The sequence below is a fragment of the Octodon degus genome, unplaced genomic scaffold (genome assembly GCF_000260255.1).
Source record: "Octodon degus isolate 3935 unplaced genomic scaffold, OctDeg1.0 scaffold00083, whole genome shotgun sequence".
NCBI lineage: Eukaryota > Metazoa > Chordata > Mammalia > Rodentia > Octodontidae > Octodon > Octodon degus.
The window spans coordinates 10,557,000-10,582,864 of record NW_004524659.1 but is presented as its reverse complement, the minus strand read 5'-3'; the positions used below and the strand labels follow the sequence as shown (position 1 = coordinate 10,582,864).

At 50.4% G+C, this 25,865-nt stretch overlaps 1 protein-coding gene across 2 annotated transcripts in view; it reads right to left on the bottom strand.

The window, feature by feature from the left end:
* Positions 1–25,865, bottom strand: part of Ryr1 (ryanodine receptor 1) — a 125,021-nt gene that overhangs the window by 71,749 nt on the left and 27,407 nt on the right. For both annotated transcript variants that reach the window (XM_023721638.1, XM_023721639.1), the window contains exons 24-48: positions 25,026–25,333; positions 23,985–24,187; positions 22,887–23,061; positions 22,520–22,728; positions 20,592–20,986; positions 19,525–19,657; positions 18,313–18,473; positions 17,628–17,793; positions 15,050–15,136; positions 14,694–14,920; positions 13,041–13,653; positions 11,391–11,717; positions 10,906–11,106; positions 10,518–10,629; positions 7,982–8,128; positions 6,593–6,866; positions 5,390–5,504; positions 5,173–5,305; positions 4,695–4,789; positions 3,397–3,532; positions 2,972–3,158; positions 2,777–2,885; positions 2,284–2,404; positions 2,030–2,199; positions 105–325 (exon numbers count right to left, since the gene is read on the bottom strand). In XM_023721638.1, the coding sequence (XP_023577406.1) occupies positions 105–325; positions 2,030–2,199; positions 2,284–2,404; positions 2,777–2,885; positions 2,972–3,158; positions 3,397–3,532; positions 4,695–4,789; positions 5,173–5,305; positions 5,390–5,504; positions 6,593–6,866; positions 7,982–8,128; positions 10,518–10,629; positions 10,906–11,106; positions 11,391–11,717; positions 13,041–13,653; positions 14,694–14,920; positions 15,050–15,136; positions 17,628–17,793; positions 18,313–18,473; positions 19,525–19,657; positions 20,592–20,986; positions 22,520–22,728; positions 22,887–23,061; positions 23,985–24,187; positions 25,026–25,333 (5,025 nt within the window). The remainder of the gene's footprint in view (positions 1–104; positions 326–2,029; positions 2,200–2,283; positions 2,405–2,776; positions 2,886–2,971; positions 3,159–3,396; positions 3,533–4,694; positions 4,790–5,172; positions 5,306–5,389; positions 5,505–6,592; positions 6,867–7,981; positions 8,129–10,517; positions 10,630–10,905; positions 11,107–11,390; positions 11,718–13,040; positions 13,654–14,693; positions 14,921–15,049; positions 15,137–17,627; positions 17,794–18,312; positions 18,474–19,524; positions 19,658–20,591; positions 20,987–22,519; positions 22,729–22,886; positions 23,062–23,984; positions 24,188–25,025; positions 25,334–25,865) is intronic.

Here is a 25,865-nt window from a genome sequence, read left to right as displayed (position 1 = left end):
GGATGTGCACAGGGGGTGGATCTCACCCAGAGACCCGCCCATCCGGCGACCCTGCCCAATGTAACCCCGCCCCATCGGTCTCGCCCACTAGGGGCCCCGCCCACCTGCACAGCGCCATGAGGCAGTCCTCGATGACGTCGCGCTGCGCCTTAGTGAGCGACCGGCCGCGGGACAGGCGATAAACGGTGTGGAGCATGGAGTCCACCATGATGGCGCGATGCTCGGTTCCCGCGAAGAGTGGCGCACACTTCGTGATGAGCGGCAGCACCGCCAGGCACAGGTAGCGGTTTAGCGCCAGCGCCATCTCCGTAGTGCTGAAAGTAGCCTGGGACACAGGATGGGGACATCAAGCCCACTGCTTACCCCTGGGGCTGCCCTGACGCTCATCCTGCACAACTCTAGGCAAAGAACTAAGGTTCTGATCATTCCCCCAAATCCTGCACCTTTCCCATCTCTACTCTGTTTCCTTTATTACTTTTTTTTGTCTGGGGTGTACCAGAAATGGAACTCAGGACCTCGCGCTTGTCAGGCAGGCACTGCGCTGTTGAGCTAGATCCCCATCCCCTTCCTTTATTACTTTGTTTTTTTATTTTTATTTTTATTTTTTTCGGAACCGGGGATTGAACTCAGGCACTTGTGCTTGCCTGGGAAGCACTCATTCCACTGAGCCATCTCCCCGGCCCTCCTTTATTACTTTGGACTCTACGAAATTTCAAACAGGCACACAAGTCAGAAACTGATTAATGAGCCCGTTACCCCAGATATGGCTGTTCTACAGAAATAGACGTTCTGCCTGCCTGTTTCTTCTCCAACCCTCACCTTTTTTCCTGTAGGTCCTTGTTTGTTTGATTTCTTTTTGAGACAGGATCTCACTTTGTCCTATCGGCTGGCCTCGAAGTTTCCTGTAGTATTTTCATGCATGCCCCTTCTACATACAAACACTTAACTATGTCTCTCCATTCCAACAAGCTCTTCTGTTCGACAGCCCTTGTGGCCATCATCATGTGACAGTGCTAATCTCTTCATTTCCATGATCAACTTTCTTCAAATGTCTCAAACATTGCTATTTTTTTGGGAGTGTTTGGATCGGGTCCTTAGGAGGATCCACGCTGCTCTTGGCCAACAGGTATTTTAGGTCTTTTAAATGCTATGTGTTTGCTGGAGGAGCTGGGCCATTTGTCCAGTGGACTATTCTACATTTTGGCCTTGATTCAATCCCTCCTCGTGGTGTCAGCTTGTTCCCTGCACTCTGTATTTCCCACAAATGGATTATAGGTTCAAGTTCCAGCGTTTCTTTCCCAGCTCGCCCCTCCAGCGGTCATCCTGTCCTGTCCCTCCCCAGCCAGCAACTTGTATGGAAATGTCAGTGTTCCTTGCTGTCTCCAGCCCAGCCTCCAAGTTCTCTTGCACCCTCGCCACCTTGATAAAGCCACTTGTCAAGGTCGCCATCATCTCCATGTTGCTCAATCAATGGTCACTTCTCGTGATCATCTTCTCTGGTCTCGTCACTTTCTGTTACTACTTGAGTAACAGTTCTTTGGTGGTTCATGCCGCTGCCATCACTGAGAATGACTGGAGATGGAGGTGCAGTTCTAGGGACTGAACCCATGGCCTTTACACTGAGCTACATCCTGGCCCTTTTCTTAGTTTTCATTTTGAAAGTGTTTCACTAAGTTGCCCAGGCTGGGCTTGAACTTGCGATCATCCTGCCTTAGCTTCCTCCGGTGCTGGGATTACACACATGTGCCATCATGCCTGGCTAGAATGATTGTTTCTATAATTGGAAGTTGGAGATTCCTACCTACCCTCTGTCAGCACACAAGTCCTTTCTATTTGGATTATTTCCTCCTAACCTGAGGGTGCTGGTGGTGGGATTTGGTGGTGGGTTTATGCTCTGGATACAATCCCAGGGCAAATACAAGTACTGCTGTTGCTTTCTCAGGCCCTATATTGTGCATCCCGGGAGAGGACCACAAGATGGGCCACCTTTGAAGGCAGGAAGCGTGGCCAGGGCAGCAGGGCTGCTCACCGTGTCTAGCGAGGCTGCTGCCCTCATGTCAGGCAGGAAGCCCACGTCCAGCACGTGTAACAGGAAGTCCTGGTTTTCAATGCCATAGACACGGTCCAGGAAGAGCACCATGGATGCCTTGTGGTCCGGCACGAAAGAGGCCGACATTTTTGGCTGTATCAGGGCCCCATCTACAGGCAAGAAGGACGCAGGTCAGGGATGTGCTTGGAACCCTACCCAGCATCGCTCTCTTGTCAAGTCAGACTAGCTCATACCTTTGCCCAGGGTGGGGATCTGCAGCGGGAGGCTGATGATGCCCACGAGGTCATCCAAGGGCACGAGGGATCGGAGGATAGCCCGGATCCGAAGGGCCTCACCCTTGCCGGCTTGGATTAGCTGGGGGTGGCAGTTGGGGATGGGCCAGATGTCATCGGACACCTGTGCCCCATTTGGAGTTTGCTCCATCCCATCCCTTCCTGACTCTCTGGTACACAGAGCAGGCCTCCTTCCTAAGAGAATAACTCTAGAGTTCTAGTCCTGATCCCTCTGCCCACGCCTCTTCCATCCCACCCTCACCACTCCGGGCTGTCACTGTCTGCCTCGCACACTGGACTGGGAGCTGCATGAAATCAGCACCATGTCACTACCTAGCCTAGCTGGGGCCCACATGGTGAGGGCCAACCAATGTCACCCAATACCCACATGGAGAGGTCAAGGCTGGTGGCCTATGCCCTCCCTCCTGCTCCACTTTAGGCTTCCCCATCTCACATGCATCTCTGGAGCACAGCGTCCCAACAGGTCGATCAAGGCTGCATAGAAGGACATGATGGCATGTCCCAAGTGCACCCGGCTTTCCTCGGGGGCCTCCTCACCAAAGCTGCAGGGGAGCAGGATGTTGTGGGGAGGCAGCCAGGGGCATGGGGAGGGCAGGATACATTACTGGGTAGGAGCCAGGGGACTTACTGCTCACGCCGCCGGTCCCTACGGACACCTGGACCATCCCGTGCAGGGTCCTCAGAGATGCGGATGGCCTCTTCGATGGCAGCCAGCAGCCCTGAGCCTCCTTCACCCCGCAGGGCTGGTCCGAAGCACTCGGGCTTGCGGATGAGCAGCCGTACTACCACATTGGCATTTTCCTCGACGCTCTCGCCTGGCCACCCCAGAAGGTTGAGGTCTCATGAGCCTGGGGATGCCATGCCACCAGAGCACCAAACACTTCCAGGGGCAAGGCCAAGTCCCTGTTGGCCCCAGCCCCCTGCCTCAGCCGCACTTGAGGGGATCCCTGACTTAGGCAGACCTGAGGCTCACAGTGTACATGGTCATGCTCAAGGAGGGTTTGGACAGTGACCCCACATATCCTACCCTGCCACCACCATGCCCTGCCTCACCATTGACGAAGACAGCAAAGCGCAGGAAATCCAGGTAGCGCTCACCACCGCAGGGGTTCCAGCCAATATCAGGGTACCCTTTGGCTAGCAGCATGGGGCAGCTTTGGAGGCCACAGCCTGCTAGGTAGGACACAACCTGGGGACAGCAGGGGTCTTAGCCAGAGGCTAGACCCACACAGCCCTCCTCTCCAATCTCAGGCCTCTGTTCATCCCTGAGCTCCTCAGCCCCATTCATCTCTGAACCCTTCAGCAAATAACCCGTCCTACCCACACTCACCCCTACAGGGGCCATGGCAGCAGACACTTCCCTAGGACCCCTGCTGCCCTTGGTCTGTTCCACACCCACCTGTGAACACCTGAGTCAGGTCACACCCTCTGCTCAAAGGTTGGCTCTCAGGACAAAAGTCAGAGTCCCCAAAGTGGCCTGTAAGATCCCACACGACCACTTCTCGGCCCTCTCTGGCCAATTATCTCACTCTGTGCTTCAACTGCCTTGGTCTCTGCTCAAACTCCCGAGGCCAGCTCCTGCTTCCGGACCTTTGCGTGGCTGTTCCTTCCACCTGGAATGCCCCTCCCCTAGTCTCTATCCAGCCCTCACCTCCTGAGCTTTCCTCACTGTCACTTTCTCACTGGAGCTTTCTCTGACCACTCTTGTCTAACTCAGACACTCTCCTAACATTTGATATTTTCCTCCTTTTCCACTTCTTTTCCTCAATATCTGTCACTAGCAAACAGGAAGTATGTTATTCATTCATCTTATTATTCAATCTTCAAATGAGAATGTCAACTACTTGAGGACTAGGTGTTTTGACTGTCATACCTCTACTGCCTTGGACAAATCCTGACATATAGTGTGTGTGTGTGACAAACATTTGTTGAGCGAATAGTTATATGATAGCAGCTAGCTGTTGTTGAGCAACAACTGCATGAAGCTGTTTCTATGACTGTTCATTGTGGAGCTGAGATTATGGAGGAATGGAGAAGCTGTTGCTCACCCAAGGCCACACAGCAAGGAAGCTGCCTCAAAGGTGCTGGAACTCCAGCGCCACACATGTGCTTGCTGTACACAGAAGCCATGGCAGAGGGGACCACCCAGCCAGGAGGGTAGGGCATGGATGCACCCATCCTGTAGTGCCCCATGATCGAGCCCCTGGACATTGTTATCTCCCTGCAAATTATTCCCCTCTGGTTTAGCTGTGGACTGTCCCGAATGTCCTTCCCCTACCCCCGCCCTAGGAGGAGCTCAGAGTCAGCAGGTGTCCCAGAAGCTAGGCAGGGCCAGGCCTCTCTCTCCACACCTTCTCCAGGTCCTGCTCCTGTAGCGCCAAGGCCAGCTCATTGTTGTCGATGACGGAGGCAGCGGCCACATCCAGGGGCGTGGAGCCCTGCATGCCTGTGGCGGGAGGAGAGGGTGAAGATGCTCTTCCGAGGTGTGCAGCTGGCAGTCTCACTCCTGACTGTGGGCCCTCAGGAAACCCTCTCCACCCGTACCCCCCATCCCTTTTCCTTCCTGTCTGGTCTATGCTTCCTCCACCCCAGTTCTGACCAGTGTGGGCTGTCACTATCTGAAACTGAATCGTCTTCTTCTTTGCTGCACTGTGAGCCCAGTGAGAGCCGGGTGGGGCCGTCTGGCTCAGTACTGTGTCCCAGTGCAACTCATTACACTCTGATGGCTGAGACTGAGCATTTGTTGGATGGCAGAATGAGTGAGTGAGCTGGCGGCATGCGCAGGCAGGAGCGGGCTCCGGGAGCAGCGCCCAGCTCAGGCTTTCTCACCCAGGCCGATGCCACTGTTTTCCAGTAGGTAGCTCAGGTGGTCAAACATGGAGCGCTGGTTCTGCCGGCTGATCCGGCAGAAGTAGCAGAGGAAGCGGCAGCAGCTCGTCACCATCTTGGGGAAGCGGATCTCCTGGGGTGGCAGGGTGGGCTGGTGGTCAGTGTCTGCCCTCTGAAGCCCCTTGCCCTAATCCCCCAGCCCAGCCAGTAGCCTCACCTTGGATTCGCCGCCCCCAAGGACATTCACCATGACCTCCATGACTGTCTCGTGCATGCCCAGCGCCCTCATTAGGTTCGGGTGCTGGTAGAAGACTTTGTTGTTCATGATGTTCCTGTGGACAGAGAATGTGTAGGGGGTCACCACAGGTGGGGTCGCTCACACTATTGCCATTGTCACCATCATGAGAACAACATTTATTTACTTCTTTTTTTAATTCTTTTTTTCCCCCCTGAAGTACTTAGGGTTGAACTCAGGGCTTTTGGGCCCCTTTTTATTTTTTAGTTTTGAGACAGATTTTCAATAAGTTGCCCAGGATAGGATCAAACTTCTGATCCTCCTGCCTCAGCCTCCCAGAGTGCTGGGATCAGCCAGGCACGCACCATCATGCCTCACTTGACCTCTTAGCCTGCACCCTGCACCTTCCCTTTTATAGACCTGACTGCACCATCCTTTCATCCACTTTGGGAAGCAGGAACTCTGATTGGCACTATTTTCACAGGTAAAGAAACTGAGGCTCAACCCAAAGCAAACTCCCCTAGGACAGATCTCTGTCACATTGCCAAGTCTTTCCCCATATGCTCACAGAGGCCTGGCACACAGAAGGTGGTTAATAAGTGTCCGCTGAGTGAATGAAAGAGACACACTGGACATCTAAGTGCTCAGTACCACGATGAGTTGATGAGCATTTTCTTAGGTTATTTTTTTTTCCCATTCATTCTTGTTTTCTTAGAATGTTTTGTTTTGTTGAGACAGGATCTCACTATAGCTCAGGCTGGCCTTAAACACGAGCTCTTCCTGCCTGTTTCCTGAGTGCCAGGGGATCACAATGATGTGACGATGTGCTGCGCTTATTGAAGCCGCGCCACCATTCTGTGCGGTAAGCATGGAGCGTCCCTGTTTACACATGAGGATATAGAAGCTCTGAATGGGAAACCTTGCGCGTGTCACATGTAAGGAGCTGTTTGCCAGGGGCACATGGAGCAGGAAGGAAGGGGCACTCTAGGAAGGAGCAAAGAGGATAGGAAGGACAGGGACCTCCCAGGACCTCTAGGAGGGTTTATCACTTATGTGTCCTGCTGTATCCTAATGAGTCAGATGTTGGGGGGAGGGGATGTTTTCACATCCAGAGGATAACACAGAGGGCCCCGTGTAGGCTTGCCTGCCTCCAAGGCACATGCCCCACCAAGGAGGGGGCCTCACCCGATGCTCTGGATCATGAGGTTCTCCTCTTGGGGGCCCATCTGCACAATGAGCAGCGAGCGGATCTGGCCCAGGCACTCGAGCAGGCTCATGGTGTCCCCCACAGAGGACAGTGAGATGGTGTATGCCCGCGGCAGGGCACGCAGCAGCTCGCCGAGCCCATCATACTGCCGGTGCAGGAGGCTGAACATAGCCCGAACCAGCTCGGGGCTCTGCACGAAGTCTTCCTGGGCCCAGCGGACCACCATATGGGACACCAGCTCCTGCAGGGACTCTGGAAAAGGGACACAAGGCTCAGAGCACAGTGCCAGAATGACACAGGAGAGGCCCCTCTTCTCATGGGCCTCTCAGTTACCAACCACTCCCATTCTCCTCCTGCCAAGGGCTCTTGGATTCTGGCAGTTTCCTCTGTCACCCTGTTCCCATGGCCCTCTGCAACCTGGCTGTTACTTCCCTGCCTTAACTCTCACTACTTGCCCGCTGGACCACTCTGCTCCAGCATGCTGGCCTCGGAGCCTTGGCACTGTCTCTTCCTTTCATAACACCCATTCTTTCTCAGATCTTTGCACAGTTTGGTCCCTCCTTCTGACCCTTCTGTCCTTATCCCTCTCCCATCTCTCAGATTTTCTTTTCCCTCTTAGCACTAATGCCTACCTGACATTTGTGAATCCATATATGCATTTGATACAATATTCTTTCTGTTTGCTTGAGAAAGGGTCTTGCCATGTAGCCCAGGATGTCTCAGTGGTGAGAGCCTTTTGCCTCAGCCTAGTGACTGCTAGGATTTCAGGAATACACCACCATACCTGGCTTGAATTTGGTGTAATATGCTAAGCTCATAGAGCGCAAGGGCTTTCACTTTCCCATGTTTTTTTTTTTTTTTTTTTTTTTTTTTTTTTTTTTTTTTTTTTCTTCAGCCCTGTGAACAGTGCCTGACCCAGAACTGGCCCAATACATGATCTTGAATGTTACAGGATAAAACCTATACCAACACCAGGGACTCTGTCCTTATGATAGGTGGCTAATACAGTACATTTGCACAGTGACACCTTGGTCAACACTTATCATAACTGCTTTTGTACCCTTCAACATGGTAACAGTCTCATCATAAGAGAAAAGAAAAACAAAAGCTGAGGGTCTGAGGCCACAGTGGTAGGGGAGCTGCCACCATGCTGGGTTGGATGTATGTCCCAGCCCTGGTCCGTGCCAGGGCTGCAGCCCCAAAATTGGGGCCATGCCTCCAGTGGGTCTCTCCTCCCAAGCTCTTTTCCTCTCCCTCCTGCCTCTCTATCCACCCTTCTATTTCTCCTCAAGACCTCTGTGGGAGAGCTATGGTCCTCAGAGCCACTTGTCACTTCTTTTCCTGTCCCCACTGTCCTCAGTCCTCACGGGGTTTGGGCTCCTCTGCAGGTGGCTCCTCCTCTGGCTTCTCCTCCTTCTTCTTCACCAGCCGCACCTTCTCCAGCAGGCTCATCAGGCGGCTTCCCAGAGTGGTCTCCTCCTCTGGCTCCTCCTCTTCCCCCTCCAGCTGAATGCCTGGCAGTCAGGAAGGAAAGAAATTAGTGTTTGCACATTCACCTGCTCAGTCACGTACTTCATTCATTCCTCATTTATACACATGCTCATGAAATTTTCTTTTTCTTTCTTTTTTTTTTTTGTGTGTGTTTTGTTTGTTTGTTTATTTAAAACAGGGTCTCACTCCATAGTCCAGGCTGGCTTCAAGCTTGCAATGATCCCCCTGCCTCAGCCCCCCAACTGCTAGGATTAAGGTGTGCACCACCATACCTGGCTCTCTTTTGTTTTTTTGAGACAGGATCTCGCTGTGTAGTTCAGGCTCATTTTGAACTCATTACTGTATGGCCCAGGCTGACTTCAAGCTCACAGTGATCCTCCGCGCACCCCCATATTTCTTTATATGTTTACATTTTTGTTCATCTATTTTTTTCTGTGAAACATTTGCTTTGAACATATTTGCTGCTGCAAATAAGTTCAAAGAACTAAAACAAAAATATCTGAAGTATTTTTTTTTAAAAAAACTATGATGGAAGTGAAACATCCTGTAAAGAATATTAATAAAGTAAATAATGTGTTTAAAGAATCGGGTCGAATAACTGCACGAGTATGCTTCTATTAATTTTTAACTTTAAAAAAGGAAAATACAACAACCAAAATAAAAAATCATGAGAGAGGTTTGATAGCATATTTGAGATGGTAGAAAAGTACTGAACTTGAAGCTAGGATGTAGAGGTTCTCCAGTCGGAAGAAGTGAAAGATAAAAGAATGATGAAGGACAGCCGCAGAGCCCTAAAGGGTATCATCGAGCACCCAGGACCTTCAGAATGAGTTCCAGAAGGACAGGAGAGAAGGGGTCAAAAATATTCAAATATTCAAACATTTGTCCAACATTTTCTAGCCTTGATGGGGGGGATGTGCATATATATTTAGTGCAGGGTCTACACAGATCGGACTTGTAGTCATTCTCCTGTTTCCAGCTTCCCAAATGCTGGGATTACAGGTGCTCACCACCACACCCAATCTCAATAGCTTTCTCAGCATGCCCCAGGGGTGGGGCTGGCATGGCAGGCAGGGGATCAAACCACCTTGATGAGAATATTGAAGTTCATATTTAAGAATCTCAAACTCCAAACAGGATAAACTTAAAGCGATCCATACTTAGATACCTCTTACCCAAACAATTGAAGGTGAAGATAAAGAAAGTATTGAGGGGCTGGAGAGATGGCTCAGTGGTCTAAAGCACCTACTTGGAACAAGCTTGGCAAAGCACAGGGACCACGGTTCAATCCCCCAGCACCACATGCCAGCCAGCCCCGCCCCCTGGTGGGCTGAGCTGGCCACACACACACACACACACACACACACACGGAATAAATAAATAATTAATTAAAAAAAAAAAAGAAAGAAAGTATTGAAAGTCAGCCAGAGGATAAGTCATCACTAGTCAGGTGTGATGGCTCATGCCTGTAATCCCAGCACTCTAGGAGGCTGAGGCAGGAGGAATGGAATGTAAGTTCAACCCCAGCCTGGGCAATTTAGCGACTAAATCTCAAAAATAAATAAATAAATAAATAGAGCCAGGGAGATGGCTCAGTAGAATAAGCGCTTGCCTGGCAAGTGCAAGGGCCTGAGTTCTATCCCTGGGTCCGCAAAAAAGAAAAAAATAAAAAATAAAAACAGGGCCGGGGAGATGGTTCAGTGGAATAAGCACTTCCCTGGCAAGCGCAAGGGCCTGAGTTCAATCCCTGGTTCAACCAAAACAAAAATAATAATAATAATAATAAATAAATAAATAAAATTTAAAAAGCTGAAGCTATAGCTCAGTGCTAAGGTTCTGGGTTAAATCTCCAGTAGCCCCCCACACACACACACCCACAAGGGATCGCAGTAAGATTATCTGCTGACTTAGCATCAATTAGCCAGCCAGCTCTCCGCCCAACTCTAAATCTTCCATACATCCTTCTGGTCAGCCAGCTAATCATCTACCTCTTCACTTATTTATTTATTCATTCATCCTACTACACATTGATTCACACACCCATCCACTCATTTGCTTATAGTCAATCTAGGCACCCATTCACCCAAATATTTATTTATTTATGTGGGGGGGTGCAGCTTAGTCCACCAGGGGGCAGGGCTGGCTGGCATGTGGTGCTGGGGGATTGAACCACGGTCCCTGTGTTTTGCGAAGCTTGTTCTAAGTAGGTGCTTTAGACCACTGAGCCATCCCCCCAGCCCCATTCACCCAAATATTCCTAGAAACGTATCCTTCCACTTGTCATCTATCTGGCCACCAGTCCAGTTACATTGCACCAATACACCGATGTTTAAGGTCAGGGAATCTTAGGGAAACTTCAAAAGCTATCACAAGAGAGTTTGCAGGGAGGGCTCTCCGATCCCTCCTCCTTACCGCAGTGGGTCAGCAGGTCTTGATGAAAGTCCTGCAAATCCTGTCGGATGTCTTCCGTGAGGGGACACTCTTCCTCATCTGCACCATCTTTGAAGTGCAACAGCATGTTGATCTAGGGAGAGGTCAACCATGTGAACAAGGGTCAGAAGGTCCAGAACAGGAACTCTGAGATCCAACTGTAAGTCCCTGTCTAAGGTCATGAGCCAAAGTGGGTGAGTTAGAGAACATCAGGGAGATGAGGGAGGAGGTATGGAAGGGTCAGGGTTATTTGTAAGTGACACCAAGGTGTCCTATGTTCAAGGGTCAAGTACTGATTTTGAGATTAATGGGCACCATGGTCAATCAGGAGAAAGGCTGAGGCTGGGGCTTAGCCAGTGGGTCAGAGGACCTGTTCCTGGGGCGGAGAGCGGAACTCGCGGGTACGTCTTGCAGTCTCAGCTGCACTCATGGTGAAGGCTTTCATGAGGAGGCCGTAGCGGTCCCGCTGGTTGGCCTGGAGCTTGTCCACATAGCGCTCTGCAAAGGCTGCCAGAGACTCCACACGGTGCTGCAGCTCTTGGTCACAGAAATACTCCAACAGATGACACATCTGTGGAAGGACAGCCATACAGTAGGAGGGATGGTCATGAGACCACTGAGACCTCCTTGAAACTCTGCCTTCTCTGGGGTCCTGTTAGGTCCAGCCACCACCAACTCCTGCTCAGGGCCTTAAATCAGACAGAAGCCTGAGAGATCATTCCAAGCCAACATAGCTCCACTGCCCTAGTGACTTCTGCTTCCCCACTGCCACAATACAAAGTCTAGTCTCCTAGACTTGTGGCCCACTAGACCTCCAGATAGATGGAGACTGGAAGACAGGAACATCCAACACACCTGTAACTTCACAGACTCTGGAAGTTTCATTTGCAGCAGTCCCTCCTCCAAGTCTTCTTTCTCCCTTTCTGCTGCCTCCTCTTCCTCTTTTTCTTCATCTTCCTTCTCATGTGCCATTTCCTCCTCATCTTCCTCCTTCTCCTCTTCATCTTCCTCTTCCTCTTCCCCCTCCTCTTCCTCTTCCTCTTCCTCTTCTTTTTTTTCATCTTCCTCTTCCTCTTCCCCCTCCTCTTCCTCTTCCTCTTCCTCTTCTTCCTCTTTGAATACTTCAGGCTCAATCATCTTCAAGATCTGTTTCACATCCTCATCGCTAAAGACGCCCATCACCTGCAGGACAAGGTCTGAGTCCGTCATGTGACCTATAAGGTCTCCATAATCATGCCTACCTTCATTCACCTGCTTCTCCTGCTTCTGTACATGTCAAATTCATTTCTTCTTTGTCTGCTATGATTTCTTCCACAGGCAAAATGGCACCTGCTTCCTGTCATCCACCCCCTTCTGTCCTTCCTCCCAAGCCTGCATATATATGATTTTGGGACAGGACACACCCTACTTCTCAAGAAGACCCAGAGCTCCCAGCATACACCACCAGCTCAGCCAGCACAATAAAGATACTAATATATTGAAATATGGAAGGAAAGATAGAAAGTAGATGAAAGGGAAGAAGAGGAGAGAGAAAGATGGAGACAGGAAGGATGATTGTCTAGCTGAATCAGTAGATTGGATGGTAGAGGTTTGAAGGGGAAATGAATGAATGAACAAATCATGCTATAGAGATGAAAATAACGTGGGTGACGTATAATAGAATAAAAAACATATAGGTAGGCAGGTAAGTGTATGAATGGCTATATAGATGTATAAGCAAGTAAATGAATGTACAGGTAAATAATAACCATGGGAATGGGTAAGATAGGTAGAGGGATTAATTAATAAGATTATGCACATAAAGCTGGATAGAAATATAGATGAATGGTTATATGAGTATATGCATACAGGGTACATGAAAGGGTACATGAAATATAGAATGGAGAATGGATGGATGGGTGTAAATGGCTGGGTGGATTTGTGGATAGAGAATGGGTGTACCTACACAGGGCGGAGAAGTACAGAGGTAGGGCAAAGGTAAATGGAAGTGGAGGAATGGATGAATCTATGGGTGATTATACTGATAATGGATATAAATGGGATGATGGATGAAGAACTTGTGTGTGAATGAATGGAAGGATGAATGAATAAATGGTCTGAAACAGATACACAGATGGATGATAGATGGATATATGGGTAGAAGACAGGACGACAGAAAGGTGCCTGGACTTGTAGATGGGAAGATGAAGGTATATAATGAATGAGTGGAAAACAAATGGGTGGAAAGGTGGGTGGAGGATGGATGGACTGACAATGAATGAATGAATGATGGATGGATGGATGGAATGTGAAGAAGAATTAAAGAACACATGAATAGAAGATAGATGACCCGTGGAAGGAAATGTGAATAAAGGAAGGTTAGATAGTGGAGGTCATATCAAAGGTGGATAGGTAGATGAATGGAGAGATGGATGAGTTGGATGTATCACTGGGAGGGATTGATACATGGATGGAGGAATTATTTCAACTGTAGAATAGAAGAGGGAAGCAGGAGGAAGCCATTACCAGCAAGGTAGATACAAGCTTGAGCACAGGCACAAACTGGAACTCCACGGAGCCCCCGACAGGGTCTCGTGCATGCTGCCCACCGTCTCGCACAGCCTCGCCCAGCATTCTCAGGGCCTTGTCCCGCAGGGCCTCCAGAGGGATGGCAGGGCTCAGGCGGGCTGGGGCTTCTGCTGCCCCAGCTGCTGGCAGAGCCATCACAAAACAAGGGGGTGAGAAATGGTGTGGGGGCCTCAGGGAGGTTGTGACTCCAACACCAGGCAGGCCGTGGCGGCGGGGACCATCTTCAGAGTTGTGTCCAGGTGGGAAGAGTGTGATGGCACGAGTCTCAGATGTCAGGGGCACGATGTATTCTGAAAGCATGGAGCGGCGGCTGCGGCAGGCACTTTCAAGGTGGATGCTGATGAGGAGGTCGTAGTAGCCTGCACGCAGAGGGCCCGGCAGGTGTGCGTCCTCCAGTGTGTGCAGCAGCTGCGCCTCGTCCACGTGGCTGCACAGAGCATGAGCCACGCGGTTGTTGCCCAGGGCGCACACTGCTCGGTAGAGGGAGAGTGTGTGCGAGTGGAAGCGCTGTAGGTCCAGGCGCTCAGACAGCTCCAGGATGTCCATGCACCTATGGTGGAGGTGAGGAGCACAGGCAGGGGCAGGCAGGACAGGGAGGTGGCACATGGAGACACAGACCATGGAGAGGCAAAGAGACACTGTCAACGTTGTTGCTCTAGCAGGGACTCCCAGTGTCCCACAGGTCAGGGCTCTGGAGCTATGTCTGACAGTCTTTTATCAGTCCTAGAAGTCCCTAAGGGCCATTCTCAACTCATCCTTTAGGATCCCTTGGATGGCCTAAGACCCTGGGATCTCAGAAGCTCGCTAAGATGAGATGACCATGAGGTGTATCTAAGACCCCCAGATTGGGTTTGAAGCCTTTCTGGCAGATCTATGTACCCCGGTTATGTTTGAGGGCTGCTAGAATTTCAGCTCCACCAGGGCAGACCATTTCTGCCTGTTTTGTTTTTTTATTCCCAACACCTAAAACAGAACCAAGGACATAGAAAGTACTGAATGGATATTTGTTGAATAGGCCAGAGGGTGCATTTAGGGCCCTCGTGAATAATCTAAGCACCCTGAATTATATGTGAGCATTATTAGAATGTCACTTGATGCCAAAGGATTTGTGTCACTGGGCTAGAATGCTGCTGATTACATAGGAGAAGTCTGGTATTGCTTGTCAAATGAATGAATTAGGAAATGTCAGGAGCCTCTTGGGACCCCTGGCTGTGTGCAGAGACCTTAAGATTTCCAGGCATCGGAACACATCTGTAGCCCTGGGTGTGTCTGGGCCTCTTGGAATGGGTTGAGACCTCCATAGAACACATCTAAACCTTCTCTGAGTATTGTTCAGGGCCCAAGTCACTGTATGGATTCCATGATGTGGATCTGGATTCCCTAAGATGGGTTCCAGGCCTTGTAGTGTGGGTCTGGGGTCCCTAAGGTGAGTCTGGAGCACCCTGGGTATTATCTGGGAAGGCCTGAGCTGAGTCATTGTCCCCCAAATGGGGCCTCTGGAGTGGTCTTGTGTAGGAAGAGGCGCTGAGCTCAATCTGGACCCCAGAGGACTGACAGCATCTGTCTCAGTGCCATTTGGCTGGCCCTGACCTGTTCTCCTCAGGGATGTGCAATGCCATCATGGTCAGCGGCTCCTGGCACTGCACGGCCCAGCCAAGCCGCTCGCCAGCACGGCGCGTGTCCACCTGCAGGAAGTGGTTGGGCATGCGGCTCCAGGAGACTGGCATCAGCATCTGCACCTCCAACCGTGGTGGGCACTGCGGGGCTGGGTTCTTGCGCTCGCTCACAAACATAGCAGCAGACAGTGGCATGATGTTCTGGGGGTGCAGAATCATACATGGGTCAGGATTTCCAGCCCTCCCCAATCCTGCATCCCTTTGTGGGGTATCTCCCCCACCTCCTGCCTCAGCCCACCTAGGAAATCCTCCCCCTGCCTGCACTTCTACCTTCTGCTTCCCCAACTCAAATTGGATGACGTTCTGGTTGGTGGGCAAGACAAATACAGCAGGAAACAGCTTCGTGTTGGGTTCCACCTGCCAGAGCAGAAGAAGGCAAGCCTGAGGTGGGCGGGGGATTCAACCTCAAATGCCAGGGTCAGCCTTGCAGATCTACACTTGGACAGTGGGTACTACACACAGTGGAGCTAAGGTCACCCTTGGGCTGTGCCACCCTTGATCCAGCACACCCAGGATAACCTGTCATCCCCCCAATTTTTTTTTCTGGTACTGGGAAATGAACCCAGGACTGAACTACATACCCAGCCTTTCAATTTTTTTTTTTCTTTTGAGGCAGGATATCACTAAGCAGATGAGTTGCTCAGATTTGAACTTTCAGTCTTCTTGCCTTGGCCTCTCATTGTTCTGAGGTTGCAGTTGTGTGCCACCATGCCCAGCTTGTCATCTGTGTCTTAGTGTACCTGATACCACCTCCAGGGGGGATGTCTTTCCTATCTCTCTCTCTAGCATACTCATTTTTCAAGAACCAGAAAAAACAGCAGCCTTGGGAGGCTGAGGCAGAAGTACTGCGAATTGAAACCCAGCTTGAGGAATTTAGTGACTTACTGAGACCCTGTTTCAAAACAAACATTTTTTTCAAAAAGGCTGAGGATGTAGTTTATAAAGGTCCTGGGTTCAATCCCCAGTAGCATACTCACAGACAAAACAAAATGAAAATGGAGAGTGTCCTCTGACCACCCCTCCTCCATCTTCCCAATAATACCCATCCCGCCAGTCGCCCCCACTCCAAGTAACACCCTCTGTGCAGCAGTCTTTCCAAAAACAAACCTGAATCTAACTGCAACTCTAGATCCAACCCGCCAGTGTACAGGAATACAAGGGACAGAGGAAAGTTACAGAGACACCACAGGGGCTGTGGGCAAGGAGCCTGGCCCTGCCCAGGTGTTAATGTGCACCTGGGTCTGCTCTGGGATCTCAGTGAGATGCAGATTCAGATTCAGCGGGTCTGGGGAGGGACCTGAGATTCTGCTTTTCTTTTCTTTCTTTTTTCTTTTTTTTTGGTGGAACCAGGGATTGAAATCAGGTCCCAGAGCTTGCCAGGTAAGCACTTATTCCACTGAGCCATCTCCCCGGCCCCTGATTCTGCTTTTCTAACAGCTTTCCAAGAGGTGCTGGACCTGGTCGGGGAGTTGGCTCAGTAGAATAAGCGCTTCCCTGGCAAGTGCAAGGACAAGAGTTGTTGGACTTACAGGCCCCATGACCCCACTCTGAAGAGCACAAGCAGTTTGGTTTCTTTGAAAATATATTTGAAAGTGGGGGGAAAAAAAGAGGTAGGATGGGCTGGTGAGATGGCTCAGTGGTCTAAAGCACCTACTTAGAACAAGCTTAGCAAAGCACAGGGACCACAGTTCAATCCCCCAGCACCACATGCCAGCCAGCCCCACCCCCTGGTGGGCTGAGTTGGCCACACACACACACACACACACACACACACACACACACAAAATAAATTTTAAAAAAAAACATTAAAAAAAGAGGTAGGAGAAGAAACACGTGTATTAAAAAAAAAAGAAAAAAAAGACCTAAGGCACAATGCAACCAATTAAAAGATGCCACCAAGGGCTGGAGATGACGCTCTGTGGCACAGCACCTGCCTAGCTTATGTGAAGTCTGGGTTCCAGCCCCAGTTCTGCAGAAAGCAAAAATGATATATATGTGACTTTACCTAGATTCCAGATAAAGAAATGGTAAGAAGCCATTTTTCAGACAACCAGAGAAATTTGAACATGGGCTGGGTATTTAATGATAGTTAAGAACTATTGGGTTTATTTTTTCAAATGATAGTGGTATTATGGTTATGCATTTAAAAATAATCCTTATCTTTTAAAGATACACACTGAAAAGAGATGAAACTATATGATGCCTGTAATTTCCTCTAAAATCCTGCAGTGGCTGTAGGAGGGAAGTAGGCGTAAAGACGAAAGGAGATTGTCTGGGAGTGGGTGGTTGGAACTGTGTAACGTGGACCTGGTGGTTCATTATGCTATTCCATTTTTGTAGATTTCTCAAATTTCTCCATTTAAAATAAAAGTTTTACAAGACTCATCTTAGATGGATTAAATGGTAGATACATGGATAAATATGTGTTAAATCCAGTGTAGTAGAACATTAATGGTAGATTTTGGTGGTAGGCATCTAGGCGGTTACAATTCCTTCAATGTTACTGTATGCTTGAAAAATCTGTTTTTTCATAATAAAAAATGGAAAAGAAAAAGCCTTCCTTAAGATTTGGGCCCATGCTCAGTGCTCTGATTATCAAAAGGGGCCACCTAGTCCCTGAGGGATTATGAGTCTCTCTCCAAGGTCAAGCTATATTCTGTCTCCTCCATTCTGGGCCTCATTTTAGTGCAAGGTTGAACTAGGCAGTCTCCCCGAGGCCTCCCAAGCACAGATGCGCTGTTTCTCTTCAGTCTCTGTGGAGTCTGGCCTCTGGGTGGGTCTGGAAGGCTCATCCTAGGATGCTGGGACATGACAGTTCTGTTGCTAAGTTCCTGAGGGCTGGGCTCACCTGAAAGAAGGTGTTGCTCTCTTTGCCATTGGCTGTGAAGGTCATTAAGCCAGTGGCCAAGTCTACCAGGCAGCCAATGATAAGGTCTGTGTGGCTGATCCGGCCCTGCTGCCCAGGGCTCACGAAGTCTCCACCCCATACCATGTAGCAGTTGCTGCACTTGAGGCTGGAAGAGACAGGAGTGATCACTGCATAGATCCTCAGTCCAGGAACTCTGGATCCTGGACCCACCCCTCCTCCGCAACTTCCCGCAATACAATGACCTCAGGACCCCATTCCCAAACGCAGACCACAATACTGAGACACCCCCCCCTTACCCTAGGCCCTGACCTCTCAGAGTTAGAATCCTTACTGGCTGATGGCAGGTGGGATGGAAGTGGCAGGGAGGGAGCAGAGGGAGAGAGAAGAAAGGGGGAAATGAAAGAGAAGGAAGAAGGAAAACAGAGAAGTAGAAATAGAGGAGGCGAAGAAAAAACAACGGGAGCAATTTGAAGCAAGTGAACAGGCAGGAGGAGGAAGGGGAGGAGGGAAGCTTCTGAGCTGGGTGCGGGGAGAGGTTCCAGGGATCCCTCTTGCTCTGCAGGGCTCCCAGGTCCCATGGCCAGGCAGCCACAGGACTGTGGCAGGAGCTCAGCTTCCTCCTGCCTGCCTCCCATCCCTCCCCGATATCCCCGTGACCTGGCACCTGCTGTGGACGTTGCCCTGCTCGTCCCCCATGGTCACCGTCACTGCCCGGACCTTGCTGAGGTCGAAGTTCATATCATGCTGATGGTAGTCAGGGGTGACCCAGCCCACCCACACACAGCTGGGCTCCTGACCCGCGAAGAGCCTCACGGAGTAGTAGTACTGGGGATACACAGAGGGAACAGAGGTCAGTTGGGAAGATTCTTAGGGGTCCCTGCAGCTCTGAATTCATTTCCCTGGATTCTCAGGGTCTTCTGGAAGCATAACAGGAAGTGGCAGGAATTAAGATCCACCCTCATATCTATATCTCTGTTTCTGTGGCTTCCAATGCAGTTCCAGATTTGGGAGTCTCCTGGGAATATTGTTGCGACCCCCTACATCTAAGTCCCTCCCTCAGGTTACCACAAAGAAATGAGTAACAGCTCATAAGTAGCACTTAATGTGCTGTGATTCTTTACATAAAGTAACTCACTTTTTCTGTGTGTCAGGTGGGTACAATTTTTATCTTTACTTGACTAACGGGGGGGGGAGGGGCAGCTGGTTTACTCAGTTCTTTAAGCCCAAGTGCCTGCTCATGCAAATGCAGTCAGGCTCAGCATACCATGGTTAGAAGCCCACCTCCACCTGCCTTACCAGACCCGCCCTTTAAGGCAGGCTGAGCCAGCCAAAAAAAAAAAAAATCCTTCTCAACGTTACTAACGGGGACACTACAGTGTTTTCACGAAAGGGAAAGAAAGCACAGAGCTGGTGTAACCTGGCCAAGTAACCTGGTCAAGTGGCATCTGGGTGATCCATGATCCTAACCACTAGGCTGTTTAATAGAATATTCCAGATTTGGGGAGTCTTAAAGTTATATTGAATGACAAGTGAATTTTTTCTACCCAGGATATATCAGAGGGCTTAATTAAATTTGGTATTCTGTGTTTAGCTGTATAGCCTCACATGGTGAGTATTCCCTGGATTTTAGGGTCCCTAAGAGTTTCATCAGTGTACCTCATCATTTCCTTGTGCTCCCTGCTGTTTTTAGGTCACTAATTGTATGGACTAGGGGTTTAAAGGATCAAATCCTTCCAAATTTGAAGCATGCTGGACTTTGGGGCTTTCTGGTGTGTACTGGGGTATCCTCAGCTATAGGCATTGAAGCAGGAAATTAGAAAGGGGTGTTCTATGCTACTCTGAGAAGTCCCCAAATTTGAGGGCTCCTGGTTCTCACTGTGGTTGTGTTGAGGATGATTTCTGGGTCATCACGGTCATCAGTGGGCACCACATCGTGAGGGAGTCGGGGCAGAGTAGGGGTGGCTGGTGGTTGGGTCATCATGGCGACCTTCTTGGCCTTGAATAAGAACCTGGCGGTGGGAGGAGAGGCAACCGTGAGAAGCCACTTTCTGGCCCTGGCCCTGCCCCCTGACAGCAACAGCTGTGCCTGCCACCCCCACCCCCACTGCACCTGCCTCTACCAGTGTACCCAACCCCTTGCCTCTAGCGGGCTTGGATTCCAGACCCCCAAGCCTGACCCACTCTGGAGGTATTGCATGCTGGGTCACCTACATTCAAAGCCTTCTGGGAACATGGGGTTCCCCTTTAGGACATATAGTGGTCCCCCTAAATCAGCATTTCTCGTCTGTGCTCCTTAGATGGCTGCTAAATGCACTTGGGAAGGGCAATTCTTCCACCTTGTGGTGCTGCTGTACACTCTGAGGCATGTGGGACCCCTGGAGCCTCCTAGCAGTGGCCCCCAAATTGTGGTGACCAACAGTGCTATCATTTCCAGATCCCCCCAATGGTCAGAACTACATCCCATTGACAACCACTGCTGCAGAGGGAGCCGTGAAGACTCTCTTTCAACTTGATGCCTTCTCAGGGTCTCCCTTGACATAGTTTTAGAGGGTACATTTGAGAAATGGGATCCCAGGTGGTTTTTCACTGGGCTATCTGGGGGATACAGTAAAGTGCCCAAGATAGCAAATTCCCTTTTAGTGTCATGAATAATGAAGCCCACTGGCTGAGGCTCTTGGCTGCCCACCAAGTACTTGAGGATAGTACAGTTCCCCATACCACCCACACAGTAGGGCTCTCCTGTTTTACACTTTCAGGAAAACCAGAGCATCCCTGGAAAATCATGGGGTTCACTTGGGACCACATAGCAACCCTCAGTATTGTGATTTCACTTAGCATATATGGGACCACTTTGGGACATACGGGCGGGGGCGGTATCTCAAATTATTAAGGTTGCATAATTGGGAGTCCCAAGAAAGGTCTCAAACCCCACTCTCAACTCACCCTCTCTTCTTGTTCTTCTCTGTGGTAGCATCCTTCTCATTCTCGGCCCTGGCAGGCTGGGCCTCCACCCCAGCCTGAGGGGGGCCCCCGGGGGCTCCCTCTTTGGCAGTTCCTTCCTTGCCTCCTTCTGCCTCACCCCATCCCCCAGCTGAGCGACGCAGGTTTTCATAGTCAGGGTCAGGTTCTGCTGCCCGGGCCTCGTCCTCAGCAGGGGGCTGCAGGCCAGGAGGTGCCAGGGGGGTGGCCCCAGCAGTGCAGCGGAAGTGCTGGTGGAACTGGACTGGAAGGCTCAGCCGCAGAAAGAGCATCTCCACCAGGCTGTTCTGGGAGCCCCAGGTGCGGTGGGTGAGGCGAAGGCAAGGAGGTGTATCCACGGTACCATCCATGCGGGACACCTGGAGGGGGCGGGAAGCACTGAGTGGGGACAGTGGCCAGGCCAGGCCGTTGGTCTTAAACCTGGTTACACATGGAGCCATTCATAGGCCTTAGAGTCCCTAAGTAAGAATTAACCAAAGACGTTCCCTCCTGGGAGCTAATAAAGCTCTGTGTAAGGCACACAGCTCTGCATGGGGTACTTTGGCTCTCTGTCAACCTCTGCTGGTCACTTTGCACAGTGGCAGCCTGGCCAGTATAATAGAATCACTTGAGAGGACTTTTAATCCCTACCTATGTACAGGACTCCAGCACAAGCCAGCCAGCCCACAACTATTTACTGAGCATCTACTATGTTCCAGGCCTTTGGTAGGTACTGGGAACACATCAGAAGACAGAATGAAAACTTCCTGCCTGGGCTCTCTGGGAGACCCCTGAGGGAGGAAAGTTCAGAAGAGCCAGAGTTTTGTAAAAGCTCCCCAGGTGAATTTTTGTTCATTCCTGTGTATGAGGAAATGTAAGCTCAGAAAAGCATGCATATCCTAAACACACAGCAGGAAGAGCTGTCACAGGGCGATGTCTGTCAGGTTTGTGGCAGCTGAAGCTCAAGCCACATGGAATTCACATTCTTTACAGGCTGAGAAAAGGACCTGGTTTGGTTTGTGTGGGAGTATTTGTAGTTAGTATCTACCTCTAGCTAACCATAAAAGAGAAAAGATACTATCAGGCCTGGTGGCACATGCCTGTAATCCCAGCTACTGGGAAGGCTGAGGCAGGAGGATCTCAGGTTCAATCCTAGCCTGGGCAATTTAGTGAGACCCAAAGTAAAGAAAAGAGGCCTGGAGATGTAGCTTAGCACCTCTGGATTCAATCCCCAGTACCACCAAAGAGAAAAAAGGAAAAGACAAGGAATCCTGAAAATTGACATGCATGTATTAAAAATGAAGAGCTACTAAAACCAAAACTAAACTAAAAAATAATTTGAAAGCTCAAAAGTCACTAATAACTCATAAGAGAGATGCCAAATACGTACCTAGAAATCTATTTCTTTCTCTTTTCTCCCTCTCCCCCCAACCCCTTTTCCAGTACTAAGGAATGAACTCAGGGTCTTCAAGTTTACACTGAGCTACCTCCCACCTTTTAATTTTATTTTTTTAAACTTTTATTTTGAGGCAGAGTCTCACTAAGTCACCTGATTGCCTAGCCTGGTCTCCCAGAATGCTGGGATTACAGACACACGTCCTTACTCCTCACTGTATTTATATTCTTTTTAGGATCAGGTAGCTGAAAAGGATTAGAAATTTTCACTGGGGCCACTGAATTGAGCTTCTCTTTTCTCCCTTTCCCCATTTTAAAGATGTAGCACTTAGGATTCTAGAAGGTATAGTCTGCCAAAGTTATACCCCAAAGGCAGCCTCCAAGCCCATTGTCTGACCCCTTCTACATGGCTTCTGTGCTGTGCTGAAGGAAAGGCGAGACTCGAGACAGAGAGGTGAGAAGAACAAGGTGTGGAGACAAATCAGAAGGTACTGGGTCTTGCTGGGGCTGGTCCTCACCTCATAGTGCGGGTGGTCAAGGGGCACCGGCTCAAACTGCGGGAGGCTTTTGCTGAACCAGGTGGTAACTGGCCGCTGCATGTTGATGGCGAATGGCTCGAAGCCTTCCTGGAGACCACAGATGGCGAAGAACCGCAGGGAGCTCACGTCCTGGCCCAGGTTCAGGTGACCCACCTGGCCGGGTCCCAAACTGCACACAGGCAGGAAGCCTAGGGGAAGGGGATGGATAGCAGGGTGAGTAGGTGGGCAGGGTGGGCAATGGCGTGGGGAGGACTGTGGAAGGGACAGCGAGAGGCAGAGAGTCAAGTGCAAATTCAAGTGAGACGGAGGCAAACCGGGATGGCATATGCGGTGTTCTTGCTCTCACCCTCCCCAATCTCAATCTCCCGGAAGGCTGTCTCAGAGCCGGAGTCAGACATGAGGACCTCGCCATTGAGGGTGAAGATAATGGTGTTCTCAGTGAGGTCGATCATGCAGCCAACAACATCACCAGACTGCCAGGGACGCCCGAATGGCTCACTGCCCAAATGCCAGCGCTGGCCCTGTGAGGGAAGCACAGGAGAGATGTGGAAACACACACATGCAAAACACTGGGCTCCGGATGTGGAGGACAGAGAAAGAGTCACCCCAGTGTTCCCATCTTTTCCCACATTTGCATCCCTGGTCATTGGAAATGCCTTCCTCACTGCTCTTTGTAACTCCTCTCTGCTGCCTGAGTCCCCTGCTGCTCCCACGGCTGGGGCTATGTAGACCACCAAAGTGGTACTGGGGACTGGTAGCAGCAGTGAGTAGAGAGATAGAAAGGGAGGGTGCACCTAGCAATGTCTTCCGTACAGGCCCATGTTTGCCCATGTGAATCTACAGAATAAGGGCTGGTGAGATGGCTCAGTGGTCTAAAGCACCTACTTAGAACAAGCTTAGCACAGGGACCGCGGTTCAATCCCCCAGCACCACATGCCAGCCAGCCCCGGCTCCAGGTGGGCTGAGCTGGCCACACACACACACACACACACACACACACACACACACACTAAATAAAATAAATTAAAAAAAACTTTAAAAAAATAAAAAATCTACAGAATAGAGGGGCAGATATTATGGGGGGGATGAGAACATTGGTGTAGTGGGTGGCTGGACAGAGGAACAGATGGAAAATTAAGAGTCTACATGGGTTGGAAAGGAAGTATAAGTAGATGGATGGATGGATGGATGGATGGTAGATGGATGGTGGATGGATGGATGGATGGTGGGTGGATGGTGGATGGAGGGATCAATGGATTGATAGATCAATAGATTTGTAGGGTAGATGAATGGATGGATAGATGAGCAGATAGGTAGGTGAATGGGTAAGTAATGGTAGATGTAGACAAGTGGACAGAGTGAGGCACAGACAGAGGTAGGGCTAGAGTGCATGACCGTGGGATGGACCACACAGCCTGGCAGGGTAGAGCCAGGGGATGCTTACACGGTGCCCATTGAAGACATAGGCCAGATCATCAGCTCCCAGCTCCACATCTGGCCGCAGCTCAGGCCTCGCCCAGCCCACTCTCATCTCGCCTGTGGTAACTGCCTCGAACTCGAAGTACCAGCGGCCACTCTGTACCGCATAGGATTTCTCTGCCCTGAAGATGCGCACGCGGTCCCAACGCGACTGGCTGTCCACCTGACCTACAGAGGAGTGCAGGCAAAGTCAGGGGAGGCTGGGCAGGAAGTGACTCCTGAAGCTTCGAGAGACTGCTGGGAGAGACCGGAAAGGGTGAAACCCTTGGGTAACTGGGAGGAGAGGGACAATTTCTTGATGTAGGACTGGGGAACCTCAGCCTAGTCAGGGAAGTAGGAGGGACCTATGAGAGAGAGACAGATCCCTGTCTTGTTAGTAATCAGAGCTCACAGAAAGCAGAAAGACTAACAGAGACACAGGAAGAAAGCGGTCAGTGCCCTGATCAGGATTATTGTCTGGGATTAAGGATCAAGACCAATTTTTAGAATCAAGGATTGAGAGCAGGAATGAGGCAGGGTTCGAGTCAGAGTTAGGGTCATACCAGACTAGAAATTGGGGCTGGGATCAGGAGTTAAGAAAGGATTAGGGACCATGGTCAGGATTCTAGGTAAAGGCTGGAACTATGAGTCACTGAAAAGTGAGGATTGGATTGGGATGAGGTTAGAGATCTAATCCCTTGGTTGTGTGGCTCTATGTTGTAGCTATAGTTCAGAAATAGGGCTGGGGTCATAGATGGAGTCCAGGAGTTGGATTAGGGCTGACATCAGCACTCACTGGGCTCTGGATTGAGCCCCAGAAAGGACTGCGTCAGACCAAAGTCAGTGATCTGATGAGGTTCAGGGCTGGGGTCAGGGAAGAGTTGGAGCTGAAGGGAAGGGTCATGGTTCACTGGCTTCCTGATCAGTCCACTCAGTTGCCCATTCAGGGGGTGAGTCAGGTCAAAGGTCAGGGATTTGGGGTCAGGGTCTAGACAGGATCAGGGATGGGGACCAGGTCAGCACTCACTGGGCTCCTGGTCAGGCGGCTCAATGTTGTAGCCATAACCCAGCAGGGTGCGCACAGCCTGGCACAGGCTGTCCCGGTTGCTGCGCTTGGTGGCCTCGTCCAGCAGGCGGTAGGGCACAAGGCGGGGGTTTCTGCGTGCAGGGATGTCCTGCACAGCGCTGTAGCTCCAGCCCTGGCCTACACGGTCTCTTGCCCACACATTGTGCCCATTCTCTGCCAGCCGATCTACCAGTGTGGTCTGTGCAGGTGTCAGTCGCACATGGCTCAGGTCCAGGGGAGCTGGCTTGTACCCATTGCTCATCATATACCTGCGGAGGGAGAGGCGTGGGATGAAGCTCTGCTCGCCACTGCTGGGTTCTGTACTATGGGGTCAGCATTTCCAGGATCCTTATCTCTGAGCTTCGCAATTTCCTTCCTTCTTGCCTTCCTTCCTTCCTTCCTTCCTTCCTTCCTTCCTTCCTTCCTTCCTTCCTTCCTTTCAGCTTTGGAATTTCTGACCTTTGGTCCTTCTCCTCTTCTCTCCCCTTCCTTCTGTTCCCTTCCCCTCTGCTCCCCACTTCTTCTCCTTCTCATCTTTCTCCTCCTTTCTCTCTCTCTCCTCAGCTCTTTCCCCTCTTTTTTTTTTTAATAATTTCTTTTTTTTTAAGAACACTTTTTTTTTTAATATTTATTTTTATTTATTACATTTATTTATTGTGTGTGTGTGGCCAGCTCCAGCCCACCAGGGGGCGGGGCTGGCTGGCATGTGGTGCTGGGGATCGAACCGCGGTCCCTGTGCTTTGCCAAGCTTGTTTCAAGTAGGTGCTTTAGACCACTGAGCCATCTCTCCAGCCCCAAAAT